General features: G+C 42.2%; 2 protein-coding genes across 6 annotated transcripts in view; one reads left to right on the top strand and one right to left on the bottom strand.

Moving 5' to 3' along the window:
- Positions 1-184: 184 nt before the first annotated feature.
- Positions 185-4,073, top strand: rdh1 (retinol dehydrogenase 1). The gene is made up of 6 exons (XM_021579073.2): positions 185-482; positions 1,664-1,711; positions 1,824-2,145; positions 2,908-3,166; positions 3,354-3,517; positions 3,627-4,073. Exons 1-6 carry the CDS (start codon positions 480-482, stop codon positions 3,881-3,883), a joined length of 1,053 nt encoding a protein of 350 aa, XP_021434748.1. The 5' UTR covers positions 185-479; the 3' UTR covers positions 3,884-4,073.
- A 4,163-nt stretch (positions 4,074-8,236) lies between these two features.
- The window catches only part of lrp2a (low density lipoprotein receptor-related protein 2a), a 69,848-nt gene continuing 52,827 nt past the window's right edge, over positions 8,237-25,257 (bottom strand). For 4 of the 5 annotated variants that reach the window (XM_036958840.1, XM_036958843.1, XM_036958842.1 and 1 more), the window contains 25 exons: positions 24,986-25,182; positions 24,550-24,795; positions 24,214-24,342; positions 22,957-23,076; positions 21,534-21,650; positions 21,034-21,150; positions 20,614-20,751; positions 17,741-17,863; positions 17,034-17,162; positions 16,744-16,875; positions 14,890-15,021; positions 14,524-14,667; positions 14,105-14,270; positions 13,885-14,013; positions 13,437-13,657; positions 13,034-13,213; positions 12,825-12,944; positions 12,578-12,668; positions 12,375-12,442; positions 11,453-11,570; positions 11,193-11,319; positions 9,914-10,027; positions 9,693-9,809; positions 9,535-9,606; positions 8,237-9,403 (listed from right to left, as the gene is read on the bottom strand). In XM_036958840.1, coding sequence (XP_036814735.1) covers positions 9,233-9,403; positions 9,535-9,606; positions 9,693-9,809; positions 9,914-10,027; positions 11,193-11,319; positions 11,453-11,570; positions 12,375-12,442; positions 12,578-12,668; positions 12,825-12,944; positions 13,034-13,213; positions 13,437-13,657; positions 13,885-14,013; positions 14,105-14,270; positions 14,524-14,667; positions 14,890-15,021; positions 16,744-16,875; positions 17,034-17,162; positions 17,741-17,863; positions 20,614-20,751; positions 21,034-21,150; positions 21,534-21,650; positions 22,957-23,076; positions 24,214-24,342; positions 24,550-24,795; positions 24,986-25,182 — 3,418 coding nt within the window. In that variant the 3' untranslated portion in view covers positions 8,237-9,232. The remainder of the gene's footprint in view (positions 9,404-9,534; positions 9,607-9,692; positions 9,810-9,913; positions 10,028-11,192; positions 11,320-11,452; positions 11,571-12,374; positions 12,443-12,577; positions 12,669-12,824; positions 12,945-13,033; positions 13,214-13,436; positions 13,658-13,884; positions 14,014-14,104; positions 14,271-14,523; positions 14,668-14,889; positions 15,022-16,743; positions 16,876-17,033; positions 17,163-17,740; positions 17,864-20,613; positions 20,752-21,033; positions 21,151-21,533; positions 21,651-22,956; positions 23,077-24,213; positions 24,343-24,549; positions 24,796-24,985; positions 25,183-25,257) is intronic. The other variant, XM_036958841.1, reaches the window with a different exon arrangement.

Here is a 25,257-nt window from a genome sequence, read left to right as displayed (position 1 = left end):
AGCTACCCAATCTCATTGAAGGATACAACCGATAGTTGTTTCCCAAGTTACTAAGGGGAGATGGCTGCTGCTGATTATAGTATTATGTGCATCTACTTTACCTGCTCTGGCTCCCTTCTTCTCATTCATTGGTCTTGAACAACGTCCCACTTACACTGCTCTGCTCAATGATACTGTGTGACTTTGCAGAATGGAGTGCACCTTCAAAAGAAAAACATGAGTGACCTAGCCCTAGAGGCAATCAGATGAAAGAGGATGCATTTACCAGGACTATTATGGTCATGTAAACCATTGAAGGTCAATGGGACATATTACACAATCAAGCAGCACAGACCTTCGACACGGCTCCCATTCTGTAGCCCCTCGTAAAGTCGTCTTATAGCAGCCACTGGGAAGCACGTAGGTTGGACTGCGGAACAAACTCCATTCTGCTTTTTTTTTATATACTGGATGAGAAAACACCAAACTTGCAAGTAGCCATGGTAGGTCCAATGTATAATTTACATTACAGAATATGTTGTATAGGATGCAAAATGTCCCTAAATTCCTGGATTTTTCAGAAATCCTAGAATTTGTGGAAACTAACGAGAATTTTGTAACCCTAATCCCATGCAAGTGTAAGCAGTAATAATGTTCCACCCTTTTAATGGTAAATTGTGAACAAATTGAATTCAACACAACATACTTATTGCATTTGTGAATATAGGTTTATATATAATTGTGTGGGTATATATTATACATTTTTACATAAACATAACACTGCCAGAAATAAATTACCTTTAACCTTGTTGACAAGTGTGTGGACTTGTACCTTATTTACTTTACAACAGTGTTTATGTGCACATTTAGGAGAGACCAGGAGGCCATCTGGTGGTTAGATAAGCGCTACTACAGTTGTTTGCCATTATACTGCTATGATAGAATAGTGTCATGATGAGAAAACCAAATAGACTTAGCCTACTGTATGATTTATAGCAAATTCTTCCTATCAAAAAACAAAAGCTTCCTAATCAAATGTTTACTCTCATTGGATATACCTGTGACTTGTTACCATTAATTTCAACTGCGGAATCAGAAATAATTATTGAAAAAAGAGGGTTGTAGAATTGAGAAGAATTGTAGAATTTTCTATTCAGCCACGTTCTCTCAAACCAGAAATACGCTTTTAGGTATTATCTTTCAACCTGCCAGACATGTATACTATGTCAAAGGAAAAGCTGTGAGCTGCTTGCAGCCAAGTTTGCTTATGACCAGGTGACTGCTGTGATTATGGCAAACTAATAATATAATCCTTCAGGAGTGTACCAGTTCTGTAAGCAAGATAGACAAGGAGTATGGCGATGGAGGACACAGACAAACAACTGCATCTGAAAAGAAACTGAATAATTATACTGTAGGCCTACTCTAAACACGAAGCTATTGTCTTAATTTGAAAACTCATATGATTTAATATGGTTCTTTAGAGCCTATTCCTCTTTATCAATATAGTTATGCTGTTTGTATTATACTGGCAAACATGTCAACTTTTCAAATGAATGAGTAATTGGAATACGAATGGATGAAGACTCAGCTTTCTCTGGTGTAAGTGTTTTGAAGGAAAGACAAGATGATAATATGTTATTGAAAAGGTACCATTATATAACTGAAATGTGACTCCCTACAGGTCTTTCCTGTGGTGTCTGAAGAGAATATTCTATTAGATTTTTTTCAGGTGAGATTGATACAGTTCCTTATCTTTAATAACTTTATAACATGACTTTCTTTATTACATTGCTTGATTGATTATGCAAGAAATAATGTCATTTTATGCGTGTCTGTTTTAGGCACACTTGGCTCTATCCTGCATACTCATTTCAGTTACAGCCATAGCCATCGCCTGGTTTATTAGAGATTCTTTCAAAGTTGAAGATTTTGACCAGAAACATGTCTTTATCACGGGCTGTGATAGCGGATTTGGAAATTTGGTGGCAAGGCAGCTTGACCAAAAGGGGTTTCATATAATAGCCGCATGTCTCACGGAGAAAGGTGAATCGGAATTGAAGGCTGCGGCCTCTCCCAGACTGAAGACAGTTCTGTTCAATGTTACCGACAGTCCGAGCATCGAGAGTGCGGTGGAGTTTGTGCGCGCGGAGGTTGGAGAGCGAGGTAAGTGAGGAAGGCAGCATGGGGGTAGATAGGGTGCCAGTCAGAGTCGAGCACCGGGCGAGATAAAAAATGAGATAGGGGTGCTTGACTAACTGAAACTGACCCATACATCTGCATATTTTCAAACCACTATCACCTTGCGAGCTGCTGAGGAAACATCTAGAAAGCCTACCGTAACATTATCTAGACACAGTGTTGAGAACATTGACAAACTTTTGTTAGTCACCAGACAAGTTTACTCTGAATCACATAAATGGTCTATGTGATTTGAATTAGATGCCAAATTGGAATATTCTTGCTTTAAACACTAAACACTAAAACATATTGATTTATGGCTATCCCAAGCTTTGAAATATTACTACTGGACTTACTGGAGCCCAACCCATTTAGAATGGAATATTTGGTGCAAGATCCACAATCATGTCATGCATCCTTTACCTCTTTCCACAAGCAGATTAGTGAATGGAATATTTAAGACACCTTTGCTTCACATATCCAGCCCTGGTTAAAGATTAATTAATTGCCTTTTGACATTCCCAGAATTCATCTAGCTATTGATAGGACACATATTGCAGTAGGGGGCATCACTCTAGGATTACATGTAGTAGAAAAGAGTGTGTGTTACACTGCAACTGTTCTGTAGAGTAACTGTAGTATCTCTTTCTACCCACATTTCTCATCATATAAGAGTACTCTAATACTTGATAATGCTGTATCACATGTCGTTATTGTAGGAAATCTCCTTCCCTCTCTGTATCACAGGTCTCTGGGGGCTGATCAACAACGCTGGGAGGTCCACACCTATAGGCCCCACTGAATGGATGCAGTTGGAGGACTTCAAGAAAGTTCTAGATGTGAATTTAATCGGTCTGATTGACGTGACCCTGAAGTTCCTCCCACTCTTAAAGAAGGCTCAAGGAAGGGTGGTCAATGTTGCCAGTATCCTGGGGAGGCTTGCCCTCAACGGAGGAGGCTACTGCCTATCTAAGTATGGTGTGGAGGCCTTCTCTGACAGCCTTAGGTACTGTGGCATTGTTTTACAGTATAATGAACTCAGTAAACTAGGGATTGATTTCCAAGCATTCTATTACGGAACTGTAACTGTGCGACGCTGTGCAGGGTAGATTCGCACCACAGAGTTATTCATAGATTTAAGCATCTTAGTGTATTAGCTAGATAACGACTAAGCTGCTTGCTCTTATGTTCAGGCGGGATATGCAGCATTTTGGTGTAAAAGTGAGTATCATTGAGCCTGGTTTCTTCAAGACGGGTGTGACCAGGCTGGACCTCATTGAAGCAGACCTGCAGAGACTGTGGAACCGTCTCCCCGAGGAGGTCAAGCACTCATATGGACCCAAATTCTTTGACGAATGTGAGTAAATACTGTGTACTGTATGTTTTTTTTAAATGGTTGAGTCGTGTCATTACAATGCTGAAACGTTCATGTCTGATTCTCATCCATTTCCTGTGGTCTATTACAGATGTAAAAGCTCAGGATTTCTCCATGGGTCTCCTGTGCAGTTCAGACATCTCCAAGGTGACCAGTTGCATGCAGCATGCTCTTACAGCCCGCCACCCACGGACCCGCTACTCACCTGGTTGGGATGCTAAGCTCATCTGGATCCCCCTGTCCTACCTCCCTGCGTTCATAGCAGACTTCACAGTCGCTGTTCTACTTCCTGTCCCCAAAGACGACAGAAAGAGCCATGCAAACCAAGTGGGTGTGGCAAACACATGAGCCACTGGACTCTTTCCTTTATCAATCACATCTATGATGCGTTTTAGATTGATTTCTATTCATGATTTGCATTTCAAGGATGTTGATACTGCACTGAATACAAATATAAGTGCAACATGTAAGGTGTTGGTCCCATGTTTCATGGGTTGAAATAAATCCCCAACATTTTCCATACGCACAAAAAAAGCTTATTTCTCTCTATTTGTTGTGCGCACATTTGTTTACATCCCTGTTAGTGAGCATTTCTCCATTGCTAAGATAATCCATCCACCTGACAGGTGTGGCATATCAAGAAGCTGATTAAACAGCATGATCATTACACAGGGCCACCTTGTGCTGGGGACAATAAAAGTCTGAGGAGTATTTCTTCCAATAATAAAGCCATTTTGTTGGGAAAAATACATTCTAATTGTCTGGTCCTGGCTCCCCAGTGTGTGAGTCTGGCTGCTAAATGGGTGGGCCTATACCCTCCAAGGCCCACCCATGGCTGCACCCCTGCCCAGTCATATGAAATCCCAAAATGTGAATTTATTTTACACTATAGATATACACAAGTATGTGGACACCCCTTCAAATTTGTGGATTTGGCTATTTCAGCCATACCCGTTGCTGACAGGTGTATACAATCGAGCACACAGCCATGCAATCTCAATAGACAAAAATTAGCAGTAGAATGGCCTTTCTGAAGAGTTCAGTGACATTCAACGTGGCACTATCATAGGATGCCACCTTTCCAACAAGTCAATTCATCAAATTTCTGCCCTGCTAGAGCTGCCCCGGTCAACTGTAAGTGCTGTTATTGTGAAGTAGGAGCAATATCGGCTCAGCTGCAAAGTTGTAGGCCACACAAGCTCACAGAACAAAACATTGCCTCTGGAAGCAACGTCAGCACTGTTCATCGGGAGCTTCTTGAAATGTGTTTCCTTGGCCGAGCAGCCGCACACAAGCCTAAGATCACCATGCGCAATGACAAGCATCGGCTGGAGTGGTGTAAAGCTTGCCGCCATTGGACTCTGGAGCAGTGGAAACAAGTTCTCTGGGATGATGAATCACGCTTCACTATCTGGCAGTCGGATAGACGAATCTGGGTTTGGCGGATGCCAGGAGAATGCTACCTGCCCCAATGCATAGTGCCAACTGTAAAGTTTGGTAGAGGAGGAATAATGTTTTGTGGCTGTTTTCCATAGTTCGGGCTAGGCCCCTTAGTTCCAGTGAAGGGAATTTTTCTTTTTTTGTACATTAAAATAACATCAAATTGATCAGACATACAGTGTAGACATTGTTAATGCTGTAAATGACTATACGAGGTGGAAGCGCCTGATTTTTTATGGGTTATCTACATAGGCGTACAGAGGCCCATTATTAGCAACCATTACTCCTGTGTTCCAATGGCACTTTGTGTTAGCTTATACAAGTTTATAATTTTAAAAGGGTAATTGATCATTAGAAAACCCTTTTGCAATTATGTTATCACAGCTGAAAACTGTTGTTCTGATTAAATAAGTTAGAAAACTGGCCTTCTTTAGACTAGTTGAGTATCTGGAGCATCAGCATTTTTGGGTTTGATTACAGGCTTAAAATGGTCAAGCGTGAGGTCCTCATCGAGACAGGCCAGCTCGGTCTGGACGTCCGCCTGTAGCCCGCTGTGGAAAACCGTCAACAAGGCATGGTCGCTCCAGCCAGTGGACGCAGACACTGTCCAGAAATCCAGAGCGTACTCAGACGTTGTCCTGGACCCCTGATGTAGACAGGTCCTCTGTAGGATGGTCGCAAACAGCACAGGAGAGTTGGGTGAAGCGCTCATAGGACTGCATTTCTGGACCGTCCCTCTCCCAGACGGCGTGCGCCCACTCCAGAACCCTGCCTGTCAGCACCGAGCTCACCAAGGCCACCTTGTCCCTCTCGGAGGCCATCCCGGCATGACGGGCAAGGTGGAGGTCACACTGCAGGAGAAACCCCCTACAATGAGCTGGGATGCCGTCAAACCACTCCGGGAGGGGCAGGTGGACATTGCTGATTGGACCAGGTGATGTAGATGGTTGTGGGGTGGCTGGAACGACCGTGGGGAGCTGGGAAAGTGGTGGTGTAGCATGCACCTGGCGTATGGTCCGGAGCACCTCGTCCATGGCAGTCCAGGCATGAGTCGTGGTATAGGAGCTTCGCTCCTATAACGGAGATGTTGGGATGTCCTAATGCTTCCTGTTTTCTTGGGACAGTCATTCTGTCAGAAGTGTAGAGAGGAGTAGGCAGGAGGCAATCACAGGTTTAGAACTACTGAGTTTATTAAAGCACTATATATTTAAAAGCGAAACGAAACCCAAAGTGCAAAATAATAAAGTACTCAGGAAATAGTAGGAGAGATTCCTCTCAGGACAACAAGCAACATTTACAATGACCTACAAAGACAAATGACAGAGGGAGTATACCTACAGTGATAGAGTGAGGATTGGAACCAGGTGTGTGTAATGATTACGAGACAAGTGGGGACCGACTCCATATTAATGCCCATGATTTTGGAATGAGCTGTTCAACGAGCAGGTGTCCACATACCTTTGGTCATGTAGTGTATGAACTATAAATCAGTAATATCTTTGAAATTGTTGCATGTTGCATTGTTCAGTAAAATAGATACTCAATGATGTACACTATCTGTCAAACGTTTTAGCACCTACTCATTAATTTTTTCTTTATTTTGTACTATTTTCTACATTGTAGAATAATAGTTAAGACATCAAAACTATGAAATAACACAGTAACCAAAAAAGTGTTGAAAAAAAATCAAAATATATTTTAGATTCTTCAAATAGCGAGCCTTTACATTGATGACAGCTTTGCACAATCTTGGCATTCTCTCAACCAGCTTCATGAGGTCGTCACCTGGAATGCCTTTCAATTAGCGGGTGTGCCTTGTTAAATGTTAATTTGTGGAATTTCTTTCCTTCTTAATGCGTTTGAGCCAATCAGTTGTGTTGTGACAAGGTAGGGGGGTATACAGAAGATAGCTCTATTTGGTAAAATACCAAGTCCATATTATGGCAAGAACAGCTCAAATAAGCAAAGAGAAACGACAGTCCATCATTACTTTAAGACATGAAGGTCAGTCAATACAGAACGTTTCAAGAACTTTGAAAGTTTCAAGAACCACCAAGCGCTATGATGAAACTTGCTCTCATGAGGACGGCCACAGGAAGGGAAGACCCAGAGTTACCTCTGCTGCAGAGGATCAGTTCATTAGAGTTACCAGCCTCAGAAAATGCAGCCCAAATAAATGCTTCACAGAGTTCAAGTAACAGACACATCTCAACATCAACTGTTCAGAGGAGACTGTGTGAACCAGGCTGTCATGGTTGAATTGCTGCAAAAAAACACCACTAAAGGACAGCAATAAGAAGAAGAGACTTGCTTGGGCCAAGAAACACGAGCAATGGAAATTGGAGATTTTTGGATCCAACCGCTGTGTCTTTGTGAGAACGCGGTGTTGGTGAAAGGATGATCTCTGCATGTGTATTCCCCACTGTATTAGCATGGAGGAGGTGTTATGGTGTGGGGTTGCTTTTCTGGTGACACTGTCTGTGATTCATTTTGAATTCAAGGCACACATAACCAGCAAGGCTACCACAGCATTCTGCAGCGATACGCCATCCCATCTGGTTTGGGCTTAGTGGGACTATCATTTATTTTTCAACAGGACAATGACCCAACATTGCAGGCTGTGTAAGGGTTATTTTATCAAGAAGGAGTGTGATGGAGTGCTGCATCAGATGACCTGGTCTCCACAATCCCCCGACCTCAACCCAATTGAGATGGCTCGGGATGAGTCGAACCGCAGAGTGAAGGAAAAGTAGCCAGTAGACAAGTGCTCAGCATATGTGGGATCTCCTTCAAGACTGTTGGAAAAGCATTCCAGGTGAAGCTGGTTGAGAGAATGCCAAGAGTGTGCAAAGCTGTCATCAAGCTATTTGAAGAATCTCAAATATAAAATATATTTTGATTTGTTTAACACTTTTGGTTACTACATGATTCCATATGTGTTATTTCATAGTGTTTGATGTCTTCACTATTAATCTACAATGTAGAAAATAGTAAAAAATAAAGAGAAACCCTTGAATGAGTGAGTGTTTTAAAACTTTTGTCCGGTAGTGTATGTAGTGAATAATTCATGAATATTGAAATTAAATGTTCCTGAGGTGCCAAGAAAATATATACTACTGTGTTAATCACAATGTTGTTTAAGGTAAGAAAAACAGACTATTGAGATTGTAAAAAAAAAAAAAAAAAACATTTATTCATTTCACGTCTCAGCAGCATAAATTTCGTCTCCCACTTTGCTAGCTAGAAAACCATTTGAGCATATTTAGAATGATCATTGATACAGTCTTTATTTGTCATTTTCATCACAATATAAAACAATCAAAGAGCACAGGATGTATAATCCATGTTTAGAAAATGACAGTCAGATTCCTAATTTCTTCAAATTCCGTATCTTCAGATGCTCTTGGACTTTACCAGCTCCAGAGTCACTAGAGATGTCCAAAATGTTACATCTTCACACATTAAAATCATTGGCATATTCAAGTATTGTTCCAAATTAATTTTAAAAAGAGGCCATCATTATTCATTAAAAAGTCTTACCTAAATATGATAGTTTTGATTTATATATGCCAAAAAAAGTCAGGGAATTGTTTTTACAAGTTTGAACGTAAGTACCATGTAAATATGCTTAGCATACTATTCTTCGAGACATTCAGAATTTTGATAGTTTTCTTTTTACAGCATCTAGAGATTTAGAATAGCTAAGGTAATTGGATCAGTTTGTGTTTGTTTTGCTCCCTGAAATGAGGTATATAAACATGCAAGATAAAATGCATACATCTTCAGTTTGGTTCAGTGGTAAAAATAGTTAGTTATCCTTTCAAAACATTGTCCTAATGCGATATATCTACTGTACATTCACAATGCACTTCACCTGTCATGTGTTACTTTGTTTATGAAGCACTATCGATACGTTCATCTACTTCCAACAGCCAGAGAATATTATCGACAAAAATCGTACTCTTCAAATTTACAAATGTACAACATATTTATAACATTTCTATCAGCAGCTTCAGTGCAAAGATATACATATATAACATCACAATAAAAAAAAAATCAGGAAACAAAAATTGGCATCAGAAATATCCGAAGGCATAGTCACGACAGACCTCTTTTCTGTATGCTAAAGAAACGTTTGTCTAATTTCTTTTCTCAAAACAATCTTCGTTTTTTTTTTTTTTTTACACAGGCTGCATATAAAAATAGATTCTGTGCAAAGGAGAGTGTGTCTTTGATTCCCATCTGTGGGAAACGGGATTACACATCGCTGTCCTCTTTAACAAGGTTCGCTGTGTCTCGGAAAGTGTCCTCAGTTGGTGAGTAGGTGCTGGGACGATCCCTCTTGAAGGGTTTGGCGGGTGGGGCAAAGGGAGAGGGGTCAGTGGAGGAACTGTCCTCATTGCTTCCTACTGCTTTTTCATTCTGCATCTGAAAAACAACAAAGGGATGACTAGCAGAAAACAGGCCAAAACAACCCCAAGGTCTCTTAACCTACAAGTTTGCAATTTTCTTCTGTAGAACAGAAATAGGAGCTGCTTGGGTGGCAGTATTGGCCTTACCTCTGAGTAGGTAGGGTTTTCAAAAGTTGTGCTTGGCTTAAATTTTCTTTTGAAGAAGCTCCACCTGGACTCCTGTCAATGTAGGACACAATTGCAGTAAATTACAATATAATCCCTTACATTTAACTAATGATACAAGTACAGGGCGGGAGAGTCACCTGAACAGGCTTGGCTCTGGCTGTGGAACTGTCCACGGTGCACACAATCTGATCTGTGTGGTACGCTGGGTTCGCAAGGTTCTTCTCTATCTGCTCACCACTAACAGTAACAGTCACCTGTTAGGAGTAAAACAGCGCAGAGCAATTGGTACTGCTTTAACAATGATGTCAATCCCAACCTGCCCTAGGAATGTTCATGCAACAGTGTTGCCTTTGCGCACCTGTGTGGCGTGGATGACAGCAGGCTCACTAGACGATCCAGCCGCTGCAGTGCCATACAGAGGGTTCTCAAATGTGATTGGCTGCCTCCCCGCTTCCACTGCAAAGTTGTCATCCTGAAAGAGAGACAGTGTTATTCATCATGTCCCTCAAAGATGACACATTGCTATCTATCACCTACATGTATTTCAGGTTTGTAGTATGAACGCAATGCCCTGCAATTTGTGCTTTACCTTATTAACTACTGAACCCTGGCTGGGAATGTGTTGACTGTCTATTAGTGTTGTTAATAACACAGTAATAAAAAGCTGGAGCTGGAGCACCCCCAGAGAACATTATTTAGAGTGGAGGTGCTGACTAATGAAGAATAAACTGGAAGCTAGAAAAATAAAGAGAGTCGCTGTCACACCCTGACCATAGTTTGCTTTGTATGTTTCTATGTTTTGTTTGGTCAGGGTGTGATCTAAGTGGGCATTCTATGTTGGATGTCTAGTTTGTCTGTTTCTGTGTTTGGGCCTGATATGGTTCTCAATCAGAGGCAGGTGTTAGTCATTGTCTCTGATTGGGAACCATATTTAGGTAGCCTGTTTTGTGTTAGGTTTTGTGGGTGATTGTCTATGTTGATTGCTTGTGTCAGCACAGTTCTCATTAGCGTCACGGTCATTATTTTGTTTATTGTTTTTGTATAGTGTGTTTCAGTGTTCAGTGTTTTCTTTATTAAATATCAAGATGAACACAAACCCCGCCTTTTTGGTCCTCCGATTCGTCTCTCCTCTTCAGATGAAGAGGAGGAAGACCGTGACAGTCGCACGCTCTATGTATACAGTATATCTCCCTACTCTTCTACGTACGCACACACTGTACATAGATTGTTGGTTAAATAAAGGTGAAATAAAATAAAAATGTAAATAAACTCCCAGTAATTTCTTGGGTAAAACACCAACGTTTCGGCATCACTGTGCCTTCTTTAGGGTAGTATACACATACATACATACTGTGTGTGTATATATATATATATATATATATATATATATATATTATATATATATATATATATATACACACACACACACACACACACACGTGTATATATATATAGTGTTTGACTCTCAATTTATTTTCATAGCTTAAAATAATGGACAAGGGAAAGATTTACAGAGGTCCAAAAGGCCAAAGTCAATCGGGGTCTCCCAGGCCTAACACAGGATTAAAATGCTGAGAGTACAATCTGAAGGTACAGTGACACCACTAAATGCTAATCCAACACAATCCAGTGCTTACCAACTGCATGGCCCTGTCAATGAATGAAACCCCGATGGGTGGAGGTCCCAGATCCATGGTGACATTGTCACCCGAACGAAACGTCACCCCGTTCCCAGTGTCACCCGATTTCACCAGACTGCTTAGGCTGGAAAAGAGAGACGGTAGAAAAATAGTTTACAATTTCCAGGGTAACAATTCTCATTTGAAGCTCTGGTTTTAAAACAACACAACAGAGGCACGCACAGATGGGTGAGATCAGGTCAAAGCTGAGATCCTACCTGGGTAGTTTGGGCATGGATGGGATTAAGGAGCCAGTTCGTTTGTAGTTGAGGAAAACCCCAACAGCTAACGCTCCAGTGATGAGGATGATAATCACTGCTAAAAGTATGGCAACTGCTGAAGACAGAGATATCAGCAGCAATGTTTATTCCAGAACATTTCTACTCATCATTTGTAAGTGTCCAGATAAACATGTACATATCAGTAGTCCGAAACTAAAACAATTTCTCACTTATTGCTGGTAAATTACATGTAGAACATTTAATTTCATTCTGCATCTGAAAAACAACAAAGGGATGACTAGCAGAAAGCAGGCCAACACAACCCCAGGGCCTCTTAACCTACACGTAGCAATAAGAAGCAAACCTAAAAAAGTTAGAAGGAATAGAAACATATGTTCTGCATGTTTGCCATTTTCTACTGTAGAACAGTGGACTTATTACTTAGCTGACATTCTCCAAATTGAAGTTAAAAGGTTATAGAAGAGAACTTTACAGGAGAGAAGAACACCTTTAGTGTTTAACCAGTCTCAAGGTCACAATCTAATTTGACCTTGATCTAACTAGGCAAGTGAGTTAAGAACAAATTCTTATTTTCAATGACGGCCTAGGAACAGTGGGTTAACTGACTTGTTCAGGGGTAGAACGACAGATTTTTACTTTGTCAGCTTGGGGATTCGATCTGGCAACCTTTCAGTTATTAGTCCAACGCTCCAACCACTAGGCTACCTGCCGCCCTAGTTGTGAGGCAACGGTTTCCAGAAAAATTATGTAATTTGTCTCTGACCAATGTTGTATAAGTATTCTATTGTGAACCATTGATCAGTGGAAACTTTTTTTTATGAAGACTGGCATATTGGACTGACTTGTTTGGGGAGAAATCATATAGATATTCTACTTCTTATCTCATATTATAATATACCTGTTCCTGCAGGGGCACCCCTGGACTTTCCCATCTCACAGTAACTCCCTGCATAGCCATATGGACACCTGGAATATAAAAGACAAAAAAAACAATGTTTCTTCCTGCTGGAACGAAACACTCCTATGGCTTGTGGCTGTGGTGTTACATGTTATAATAATATGACAACGAATCTACTTCCTGACACCAGCTGCTGAACTCACTTGCACTTGGGCAGGCCCCCTTCGTCAGTGTAGCAGGTCCCTCCGTTCATGCATCTGCATGCAAGGGGCATTAAGACTGGAGCCTCAATGGCTGCAGGAGTGAAAGCCACGCACAAAGTCACCACAACGTCACCACAATGTCACCACAACAATATCAAAGCAGCCATGCCTGCATGGAGTATGATTCCAACGATAAATGATGGTGCAGCCAACATGGCAGGGAGGTGATGTGATTTAATGACCATACCTGCGTCACATTCGTTGGGGTTGAAGCCGACCAGGGAGGAGCCTTGTGGGCAGGTGCAGGTGTAGCCTCCAGGCCGCAGCAGACACAGGTGACTGCACATGTTCTTACAGGGGTTGGGTACTGATAGGTGGAAGAGATCAGTGACTACCTTACACTCACCAGACAGGAGAAAACTACAGTGTGTATGTTTAGACTTGAAAAACTCTAACCTGAACGGTTGTGTCTGTGCTCCTGGTAGATGCGGACTTGAGTCAGCCAGGGGTTGATGGTCAGCACCTTCACTTTGTCCCCCTTCCCAAACTTATCCGTCTTCCAGACTTCACCCCGCTCCTTGGTTGTCCAGTACACATGGCCCTCAAATACATCCAGGCTGTAGGGATTACCAATATCTGAAGCAGAAAATGACCATACTCAATTAGCCATAGTTTCATAAGACCTAGTCTATTGAAGTCCCATTGAGGTCAGAATACCTCTTTTACAAGAGAGACTTTGTCCTGGACATGTGGTCTGATTTAATCAGTAACTTTTAAGGGAGTTAATAATGTAGATATTACAAAGACTGTAACATCACGATGTTAGCAACATCTAAGAAAGGTCTCAGTGGGTTCGGACCTCCAGACATGATGATCTTCCTCTCGGTGCCGTCCGGCTTCATGGACTCTATGATGTTCTCTTTGGAGTCACACCAGTAGATCCTGTCTCCATTCAGGTAGTCCAGAGCCAGTCCAGTGGGCCAGCCCAGGTCCTCATCCAACAGAACCTGCCTATGCTGTCCGTCCATCCAAGCAGACTCAATCCTGGGTCTCCTGCCCCAGTCTGTCCAGTACATGAGTCTAGGGAATGCACAGACACATAAAACAGTCTTTGTTAACTAATGTTTTTGACTACTTTGAAAGCAATATACTGTCGATCACTCGACATTGCTGTTATAGCTGAGAGGATCCAGTGTATTAGCTTATGGTGAACACTGACACACACACACACACACACACACACACACACACACACACACATTCTTCTTTGGAACAAACAGAAAGCCTGTAGTTGATCACTTCTGTACCCGAGTGCTGGGTTGACAACAATAGCAGCTGGCTGGTCCAGGTCAGTATGGATCAACCACTTCCTGTAGCGACCATCTAACTTTGCCACTTCAATTCGATTGGTCCCTGCGTCTGTCCAGTAAATGTGGCTGAGAAACAGAAGGAAGATGTTAGATTGTATTCAACCCAAAAGGTATTTTCAAAAAACAAAAATAGTAAGCAATGAGTGAGGTCTTGTACCCTCCGATCCAGTCCACAGCGATGCCATCAGGGTTGGCAATGTATCTCAGGTTCAGATCCAACTCCTTCACTGGGTTATTGCCGTTGTCATTGAAAGTGGTCATGTAGGCCCGCTTGATAGAGCCAAACTGAGAGCCTCGGCCCAGAACTGTCCAGTACACAATACCTAAAAGCACAACAGGGTCATATTCATAAGCACACATCATAGCAAGATGTTTGCAATGGAAAATGCAAACAGGTGTTTCTAATTTAACAAGTTCAGGTAGTCCCTCCCTGTTTTGACCCATTTGCTTCTGTTTGGTTCCTAATGAAGTGGAGTAAAAATTAAAACCTCCCCAGTCACTGTATCACTCCCATAAGTGCTCTTCACATAAGCCCAAGAGAACTGCCTAGTTAACAAGTTGAGCTGAAGGTCATACTGAGTCCGATGCCCTCTGGATCCCACTGGTAGTCCAGAGCCTGGATGTGCTCCATGTTGTCCACGTAGTCTGAATACTGCTCTGAGGACAGGTTGAAGCAACGAATCCGCACATTGTCGGGCAGAAGCAGCACTGGTGGGTATCCTGAAATGGAGAATGGAGAATATGGTAACTTCCTTAACAATCAGGACTGACAGATCGGAGACAGAGGTTGCGTCCCAAATGGCACCATCTTCCCTGTTGTAGCAAACTGGCTCAAATGAAGATCCTACATCTGTATGGGCCCTGGTCAAAAGTAGTGCACTACAAAGGGAATAGGGTGCATTTAGGATGCAGACAAAATTACTTGTCCAGCTAAGCTCTTACCCTCAGCAGCACACTCCATGCCATGCTGCTCGCTGACTGAGCGGAAGCCCTGGGCACAGAAGCACTCGTAACTGCCCTTGGAGTTCTGACACTCCTGTGGACATGTCCCGTAGACCTCACACTCGTTCACGTCTGATCAAACACAAAAAACAGGAAAAACACAGAGAAAAGACCAAAAGATTACTAATAGCGTAAGAAGAGGAAAGAATAGATCATCAAAGATTGTGATGTTGTTACAGAGTGGTGTTCTCTTCTACAGTCGTTGCCAAAAGTTTTGAGAATGACACAAATATACATTTTCACACAGTCTGCTGCCTCAGGTGGTATGATGGCAATTTGCATATACTCCGGAATGGTATGAAGAGTGATCAGATGAATTGCAATTAATTGCAAAGTCCCTCTTTGCCATGCAAATGAACTGAATCCCCAAAAAACATTTCCACTGCATTTCAGCCCTGCCACAAAAGGACCAGCTGACATCATGTCAGTGATTCTCTCATGAACACAGGTGTGAGTGTTGACGAGGACAAGGCTGGAGATCACTCTGTCATGCTGATTGAGTTTGAATAACAGCCTGGAAGCTTCAAAAGGAGGATGGTGCTTGGAATCATTGTTCTTCCTCTGTCAAACATGGTGACCTGCAAGGAAACACATGCCGTCATCATTGCTTGGCACAAAAAGGGCTTCACAGGCAAGGATATTGCTGCCAGTAAGATTGCACCTAAATCAACCATTTATCAGATCATCAAGAACTTCAAGGAGAGCGGTTCAATTGTTGTGAAGAAGGTTTCAGGGCGCCCAAGAAAGTCCAGCAAGTGCCAGGACCGTCTCCTAAAGGTGATTCAGCTGCGGGACCGGGGTACCACCAGTACAGAGCTTGCTCAGGAATGGCAGCAGGCAGGTGTGAGTGCATCTGCACGCACAGTGAGGCGAAGACTTTTGGAGGATGGCTTGGTGTCAAGAAGGGCAGCAAAGAAGCCACTTCTCTCCAGGAAAAACATCAGGGACAGACTGATATTCTGCAAAAGGTACAGGGATTGGACTGCTGAGGACTGGGGTAAAGTAATTTTCTCGGATAAATCCCCTTTCCGATTGTTTGGGGCATCCGGAAAAAAGCTTGTCCGGAGAAGACAAGGTGAGCGCTACCATCAGTCCTGTGTCATGCCAACAGTAAAGCATCCTGAGACCATTCATGTGTGGGGTTGCTTCTCAGCCAAGGGAGTGGGCTCACTCACAATTTTAACTAAAAACACAGCCATGAATAAAGAATGGTACCAACACATCCTCAGAGAGCAACTTTTTCCAACCATCCAGGAACAGTTTGGTGACGAACAATGCCTTTTCCAGCAAGATGGAGCACCTTGACATAAGGCAAAAGTGATAACTAAGTGGCTCGGGGAACAAAACATCAATTTTTTGGGTCCATGGCCAGGAAACTCCTCAGACTTTAATCCCGTTGAGAACTTGTGGTCAATCCTCAAGAGGCGGGTGGACAAACAAAAACCCACAAATTCTAACAAACTTCAAGCATTGATTATGCAAGAATGGGCTGCCATCAGTCAGGATGTGGCCCAGAAGTTAATTGACAGCATGCCAGGGCGGATTGCAGAGGTCTTGAAAAAGAAGGGTCAACACTGCAAATATTGACTCTTTGCATCAACTTCATGTAATTGTCAATAAAAGCCTTTGAAACTTATGAAATGCTTGTAATTATACTTAAGTATTCCATAGTAATGTCTGACAAAAATATCTAAAGACACTGAAGCAGCAAACTTAATGGAAATTAATATTTGTGTCATTCTCAAAACTTTTGGCCACAACTGTACACTCAGGTGGTGTTGCTGCTTCCTGTACCTTCACAGGTGTTCCTGTCTGTCTGTCTGGGTTTGTATCCAGGCTTGCAGGAGCAGAGGAAGCCTCCGTCTGTCAGATCTGTGCAGTTATGCTCACAGATGTTGTCACTGCAGGAGCGCCCACTGCCAACGTCTGGGCAGAGCACGTATACATGTCACATTATGAGGGTCGACGTTTACTTTCACTTAAGTATTATACAAACAGCCATATGGCTTATCATAAGATAAAGGTTTGTGATGATTGAGATGTAGAGTGAAGACTGTGGTAAATTAGTTGGGTGGGTTACTCACTGCAGCCCAGCTCGTCAGAATGGTCTCCACAGTCATCATAGTCGTCACAGGTATACTGCAGTGGGATGCATTGGCCATTACTGCATTTGTACTCATCCTCTGAACATGGCCCATGTGTGGGGGTCTGGCCTGTGACAAACACAACATGTCAAGATGTCAATCCTCATGTTAAGATGTCAATCATTTTAGAGAGTAAAAGACATTGACATGAATTGGACAATTAATTTTGGTATTATTACATAATGATGTTTCATTTAACCTTTATTTAACTAGGCAAGTCAGTTAAGAACATATTCTTATTTTACTATGACGGCCTACCCCGGCCAAACTCTACCCTAACCCGGACGACGCCGGGCCAATTATGCGCCGCCCAATGGAACTCCCGATCACGGCCGGTTGTGATACAGCCCGGGATCAAACCAGGGTCTGTAGTGATGCCTCTAGCACTGAGATGCAGTGCGGTAGATCGCTGCGCCACTCGGGAGCCCTAAATGATGAGCTACATGTACTCCAAACTCCCACGGAGACGGGACAATATAGGCCGGTTTCCTGGACACAGATTAAGCCTAATTTTGGACTTAAAAAGCTTTTTCAATGGAGATTCTTCATTGAGTATGCTTTTTAGTCCAGGACTAGGCTTAACAATCAGTGTCTGGGAAACCTGCCCTACATAACACTACTGTAACTTGTGATTGGCGTGTACTTACAGTGCTCCTCTTTCTCGTCAGTGCCGTCCCCACAGTCGTCCACAGAGTTGCAGAGCTCATGGCTGTAGATGCACCGGTTGTTGTCACAGCGGAAACGGAAGGGTGCGTCACACGGGATGTCCACTAGGGAGACAAGACCAGAACATGAACTCAATGTCATTTCTCACTGTCAAAGAATAAAGACCATCACATTCAACAATGTAACAATTTAAGGAACAGTGTGACTCTTTAAGGAACAGTGTAACTATTTAACCCTATTCTCAACCGGCTGGTAGAGCATGTTTTGACAATGGATTTGGAAATAAAACAAAATCTTTACTTGAACTTGATTGGTCAACTCCCCCAGCCCTCCTGCATTCATCTTAACATAGCTAGGTGGGACAACCACATACCAAAGTCATAGTAAGTACATTTTTCCTCTATAAAGTAGCTATCAGCAAAGTCAGAGCTAATAAGGGGGGAAAGTCAAGTGAGAGTGTTAGTTAAGACAGGCAGCACTTAAAGTACATCTAGCTAGCAAAAAGACAGTACTAGACGACAACAGATTAAGACAACAATTATACTTATCACTCCTGGAGATATCAGGAGTCCTCTAGCTATAGAATTAAGCAGGAATATTAAAATAAATAGTTAAAATGTAACAAGGCCTGATTAGCAGGAATTTAGTAAACAATTATTTTGCTCAACCAGGCGGTTGATATGCCAGTAAAAAGTATGGTGGACTCAGAATAGGGTATATTAAAAAAAATATATATATATATATACTTATTATGGTGAAAAATATAATTGAATTGTTGACAACACACTATATATTAGGCAACATAAATTGGTTAAACTACATTTCATGACCCATGGGGTCAATTAATCAATACTCAGACGTAAGGTCGCCTATAAATGAATACCTAGAATAGTAATAAAAACTGCACTTTGTCATATATTAACTCAAAATGTAGTCCGAACAAGTGGGAAACATGGTGGAAGAATTTTAAGAAAAACATTTTGACGGAAATTGCAATACACACCACCTGAAAAAGCATTCATTACAATGTAATTGGATACTCATGTTTGGACATACACAATTACCAATTTACCAACCTATAAAAGCCATTGAACCAGACCTAAGTGCATTTGGTAATATTGTTGAGATTAGTAAAAATGCTATGCAAATTGACATTCCAATATGGCATTGCGGGTATGACCTTATTTTGACTTCTCAACCGCCTGGTAGAGCTCTGTAATTTCCAAAATAAACATAAAGATTATTTTTTTAAACTATCGGAATTTCTAATTTGAGTTGTCAGTAATAGGAATTTAAGGGTAAATAATTGTTTCAACAAGTTTTTCAAGAAGAGACAGTAATAGGGTTAAGGAACAGTGCGACCATTTACGGAACACTTGCAACCATTTAAGGAACAGCGTAACAATTAAAGTAACAGGGTAACCATTTAAAGGACAGTGTAACCATTTAAAGGAACAGTGTAACCATTTAAAGGAACAGTGTAACCATTTAAAGGAACAGTGTAACAATTTAAAGGAACAGTGTAACCATTTAAAGGAACAGTGTAACCATTTAAAGGACTGTGTAACCATTTAAAGGACTGTGTAACCATTTAAAGGAACAGTGTAACCATTTAAAGGAACAGTGTAACCATTTAAAGGAACAGTGTAACCATTTAAAGGACTGTGTAACCATTTAAAGGAACAGTGTAACCATTTAAAGGAACAGTGTAACCATTTAAAGGACAGTGTAACCATTTAAAGGAACAGTGTAACCATTTAAAGGAACAGTGTAACCATTTAAAGGAACAGTGTAACCATTTAAAGGAACAGTGTAACCATTTAAAGAAACAGTGTAACCATTTAAAGGACTGTGTAACCATTTAAAGGAACAGTGTAACCATTTAAAGGAACAGTGTAACCATTTAAAGGAACAGTGTAACCATTTAAAGGAACAGTGTAACCATTTAAAGGAACAGTGTAACCATTTAAAGGAACAGTGTAACCATTTAAAGGAACAGTGTAACCATTTAAAGGAACAGTGTAACCATTTAAAGGAACAGTGTAACCATTTAAAGGACTGTGTAACCATTTAAAGGAACAGTGTAACCATTTAAAGGAACAGTGTAACCATTTAAAGGACAGTGTAACCATTTAAAGGAACAGTGTAACCATTTAAAGGAACAGTGTAACCATTTAAAGGAACAGTTTAACCATTTAAAGGAACAGTGTAACCATTTAAAGAAACAGTGTAACCATTTAAAGGACTGTGTAACCATTTAAAGGAACAGTTTAACCATTTAAAGGAACAGTGTAACCATTTAAAGGAACAGTGTAACCATTTAAAATAAAAGTGTAACCATTTAAAGGAACAGTGTAACCATTTAAAGGACTGTGTAACCATTTAAAGGAACAGTGTAACCATTTAAAGGAACAGTGTAACCATTTAAAGGACAGTGTAACCATTTAAAGGAACAGTGTAACCATTTAAAGGACTGTGTAACCATTTAAAGGAACAGTGTAACCATTTAAAGGAACAGTGTAACCATTTAAAGGACAGTGTAACCATTTAAAGGAACAGTGTAACCATTTAAAGGACAGTGTAACCATTTAAAGGAACAGTGTAACCATTTAAAGGAACAGTGTAACCATTTAAAGGACTGTGTAACCATTTAAAGGAACAGTGTAACCATTTAAAGGACAGTGTAACCATTTAAAGGAACAGTGTAACCATTTAAAGGACAGTGTAACCATTTAAAGGAACAGTGTAACCATTTAAAGGACAGTGTAACCATTTAAAGGAACAGTGTAACCATTTAAAGGACTGTGTAACCATTTAAAGGACAGTGTAATCATTGAAGGTGCATTGGCCTTACAGCAGAGATGGAGCTCCTCATCTGAATTGTCTCCACAGTCGTTGTCTCCGTCACATTTCCAGTAGGGCTGCACACACACATGGTTCCTACACTCAAATAGGAACGGTGGGCAAAAAGTGCCATTGGGATAACGGGTTGCTGCAAACGAAAGATAAATGGCCCATTACAAATCAAATTCACAGTTGTAACTTTAATTTAGATAACTGTAGAGGGTGCTGTAGTAACATAATGATTGTTCTGGACCCAATGTGTTTTGTTCATCTGAAGAGATGAGCCTAGTGAGTAAAACTGGTTGAAAAGACGTCATTTCAACCAGTTTTGCCGTTGAAATGATGTCTTTTTTTATCCAGTTTTGCTCACTGGGAGCGTTGTATTTGACATCAGCCCATAGACACATCTATGATAATATCTAACACTTACGACATGATATCTCATCAGTGTAGTCCATGCAGTCGGCGTTGCCGTCACATTTGAAGCGGTCGGCGATGCAGTGGCCACTGCCACACTGGAAGTAGCCCATGTGACAGATCCGCAGCTCTGCAGCACAGCCATGCCAGCACAACTCATAATTAATAGGTATTAATGAACCCATTTGAATTCAAATTCACTTTTGGAATACAAATTCTATTTCAGTTGGCAATAATATCACTCATTTACAGTCATGCCAAGTACTGATGTACCTCAGATTCTGACCTTGTGTTCATGACTACTATAAATAAACATCTAGAATGGACTTGAATTCACAATCTGACCAGTAGTATAATTGGCAACGGAAGAAGGAATGTCATGTCTTTCATTATGCAAAGTCAATTCATCCGGGTGGTCCTTTCTGTGTATCCCGTTCCTCAAAAAGGTGAAGTTTTAGTGCCTCTTTGCTTAGCGCTGTATTCCCTCACACATGAATAAGCCAAGCCACTCACCACAGTCCCTTTCATCCGAGTTGTCCTCACAGTCGTTGTCATGGTCACAGACCCAGCGGTCGGGAATGCAGTGCAGATTATCGCAGCGAAACTCGCTCTCGGAGCACGCACGCGGGCCTGGGGGGGGGGGGGGGGGGGGGGGGGGGGGGGGACACAGAGAGGGGAACTAAAGAATTATCACCGCACACGAGAATACTAAATTAGTCGTCATTGCCACAGTCCAAACAAACACGATGTAGACACAGCTGACAGAGGGTGTCCCAGTATTACTACATTATCCTGTGATGGTTTGCTATTTTCCACACAAACCAGACACTGCATTGATACATACTGTAGTTCTATTCCCTCAATTGGGTTATGGCAAAAGCTGTGACTTGTTTTTTGTACATTATCAAATGATCTCAAAGACCCTGAGCAATCATGTCAGTCATTTTTCTGTGATGAGTTCACGATGGAATTCACTGGAGGTGTTCTCTCACTACGCATAACCCCTACAGCTACAAGGCGAGTAGCAGCAAAAAAGCACCAGAGCAAATTTCATCACACAACACAGTGATTTTCCGCGAGACATTAGTTGTTCATTGAAGCATAGATATTATCCTCATTAGCTGGCATGTTCTCAGACTTGTTTAAAATTCTCCAGAGCCGAGGTGGCCGACTCCCTCACTCCCCTCCGTCTGACATGCTGAGGACAAGCTGTTTCGCTAGCAGCTGATAAGCCCGCCCCACATATAACACTGCTATGAAGACAGGAGTGTTGTCTTTTGCAAGAGCACTTTGTTATCTTAACAGGTCCATTCTTTGCCATCAACACCCCTATTTCATCTGGGTGACTCACTGTGTCTGAGCTACAATGGAATACCCCATTAGAATTGCTCAGAGACTCACCAAAACCAGGACTATATAAGAATCCAGTTGTCTGAGTTAGCCCATAACTGCTAAGCAGACACATAGGGCTGGTTGCACCAGTTGGACTTTAAAAGGTTGGGCTTAAAAGGACGAGATAGAGTTACGACCTAGTTAGGCTCAACTTGTGCAACCAGCCCATGAAGGCTCAGTGTAGAGGTCCCAATGCGAGCCAGCCAGGTAATCTAAGGTTCAGGTGTTAAGTATACTGAAGAAAAAATATAAACGCAACATGCACATTTCAAAGATTCGACTGAGTTACAGTTCATATGAGGAAATCAGTTAATTGAAATAAATTCATTAGGCCCTAACCTATGGATTTTCCATGACTGTAAACAAATTTGTGCACAACAATTTAGAGCAATAAGCTTTTTGTAAGTATGGAACATTTCTGGGATCTTTGTTTTCAGCTCATGAAACATGGGACCAACACTTTACATGTTGCGTTTATATTTTTTGTTCAGTGTAGATACAGTACTAGATAGTTAATGGTGGTTAGATGTACTGTAGAACTCACTGCAGGCACGCTCATCCGAGCTGTCCCCACAGTCGTTGTCCCCGTCACACCTCCAGCGCAGAGGGACACACTGGTGGTTGTCACAGCGGAAGTCCCCCAGAGGGTCACAGGTCACCTCCTCTGAAACACACACATGGATATGAGATAAGAAACAAAAGACGACACATTTACACTTCAGCTAATCCTTCTTATTGTTCTTAGCATTCTTATCCTTCTTAACATTCTTATTGTTCTTGCCATTCTTATCCTTATTATCCTTCTCATCATTCTTATCGTTCTTATCATTCTTATTGTTCTTACCATTCTTCTCCTTATTATCCCTCTCATCATTCTTATCCTTCTTATCCTTTAGTTTTATCTTTAATGTTTTTCAGCCAAACATTGCACTGGCGCAAACACATATAGTTGATTTTTTTACTTGCTGAAAAATCAATGGTTCATTACAGCGATGTTACTTCTCCTCTTTCGACCAAATTACAAGACGGTTATGATGTTACAGCTACAACCAACCATTGGTACTACAAGACACTGTCAGACTAATGAGAAATTCTTCAACACTGTGCCTCCTACTATTTAATATAGCGTCAATGATAACTACTAGACCACAGTGCTGAACTGAGAGGTGCCCTCTGGTTTTTTAATTAAAGCAGAGCTCATCATGCAGAGGGGAGGGCAGCATGTCTGAAGTGGGTGAGCTCTGAGCTATGCCAGGTCTATAGGAGAGGACAGGAGAGGAGGAGAGCAGAGCTGCGCTGTCTCTACCACACAGCGCCAGAGGTTTGAAAGATAGTGGATCCAGGCCCTCCTTGCTCTTCACCTGGCCCGGCCACTGGCTGCATTCTCTAACAGAGATTAGCACGGATCTCCCCTCTAGCGCGGGGATGGCACTAATGGAGTGAGGGCCTCTGATAAGAGACGGGAGGGCCAGGGCTGCTGCTGTGTGGATCAGGGCGCAGCACAAAGAGCGCAGTGTGAACCTTGCCCCATTACACATGCGCACGCAGACACACGCACACTCTCTCACACACACACACAGGCCATAAATCCAGAGCGTTCTCTCACAGGGAGGTGAATAGAGGCGGTGAGTACCTCTCCATCACTACCTCCTGCTGTCACGCTATGTAATGTTCCCGCTAACAACCCTTCATTCACTCTCAACACACATTGTTACCTCACACAAAGACTCTTCTATTCAGCACGGTGGGTTTGCACCATTGGTCGATTTATGTCAGGACGCTGGTGTTTCTGTGGACTCACCGCAGCCCTGCTCATCACTGTTGTCCCTGCAGTCGTTGTGACCGTTGCACACAGACCACAGTGGCACACAGCGGTAGTTGGTCCTGCAGTCAAACTGGGTGTGGTTGTCACAGCGATAAGACGGCCCCACTGTGAAAAGACCACGTCGAGGAAGTCAATAACAAAGACGAAGTCTTTCAATCATATCTGTCGGGAGAAAACTGCTATCAATTGTGATTTTCCACAGTTTAGGATGAACAGATCTCAATAGGCTCACTGTAGCAATCCCACCCAATCCCTATAGTTAACCGGGCGTGATTTCACCACGTGATTCTCTGTGTTGGGCGCGTCACTCACTGCACTCTTCCAGAGGCTCGTCGGAGTTGTCGCCACAGTCGTCGTCCACGTCACACATCCAGTTCTGGGGGATGCAGCGTCCGTTACGGCACTTGGACTGTCCGGGCCGGCAGGTCCTGCTGGAGCAGTGAGTGGGCTCCTCATCAGAGCCGTCGCCACAGTCGTCCTCCCCGTCACACTGCCACGCCTCTGGGATGCACCTCTTACTGGTGCACTGCCACTGGTGGGTCTCGCACTGATGAGTGGCTGAACAGACAAAACAGTCAATTCATTTGAAACACTCTACTGAAGTACATTAATACATCCCTGGTATTTAACGACAAAGATCACAACTCATGGGAAATCAACAATTGGAATAACAATGTTATCAAACAATTACAAAGACTGTTTCATGTGTTCTCTGAAAACAGAAATTACAGAGCTAAATGCCACCCACCACACAGCACAGGATCTTCATCAGAGCCATCATGGCAGTCCTGGTTGCTGTTGCACAGGAAGTGGGGGCTGGTGCAGTTTCCATCGTTGCACTGGAACTGGCCCAGTTGGCAGTGGCGACTGGGGCAGGTGGAGGGCTCATCAGAGCCGTCTCTGCAGTCCCTCTGGCCGTCACACTTCCACCAGATGGGGATGCAGCTGTGGAGGGGAGGAAGGGCAATACTGTTCAGGGCTCACCAATGCCACAATTGTATAAAACAAAGAGAATGTGTG

This window comes from Oncorhynchus mykiss, chromosome 22 (genome assembly GCF_013265735.2).
Source record: "Oncorhynchus mykiss isolate Arlee chromosome 22, USDA_OmykA_1.1, whole genome shotgun sequence".
Taxonomy (NCBI): domain Eukaryota; kingdom Metazoa; phylum Chordata; class Actinopteri; order Salmoniformes; family Salmonidae; genus Oncorhynchus; species Oncorhynchus mykiss.
Note: the sequence above shows the minus strand (reverse complement) of the source record. Positions and strands in the feature narration are given on the sequence as shown.

What these genes read in the sequence shown, in the direction of transcription:
- rdh1 (XM_021579073.2), top strand. An exon ending in TTCTATTAGATTTTTTTCAG is followed by an intron (nt 1,712 to 1,823) that starts GTGAGATTGATA and finishes TGTCTGTTTTAG; the next exon opens with GCACACTTGGCTCTATCCTG. An exon ending in GCCTTCTCTGACAGCCTTAG is followed by an intron (nt 3,167 to 3,353) that starts GTACTGTGGCAT and finishes TCTTATGTTCAG; the next exon opens with GCGGGATATGCAGCATTTTG.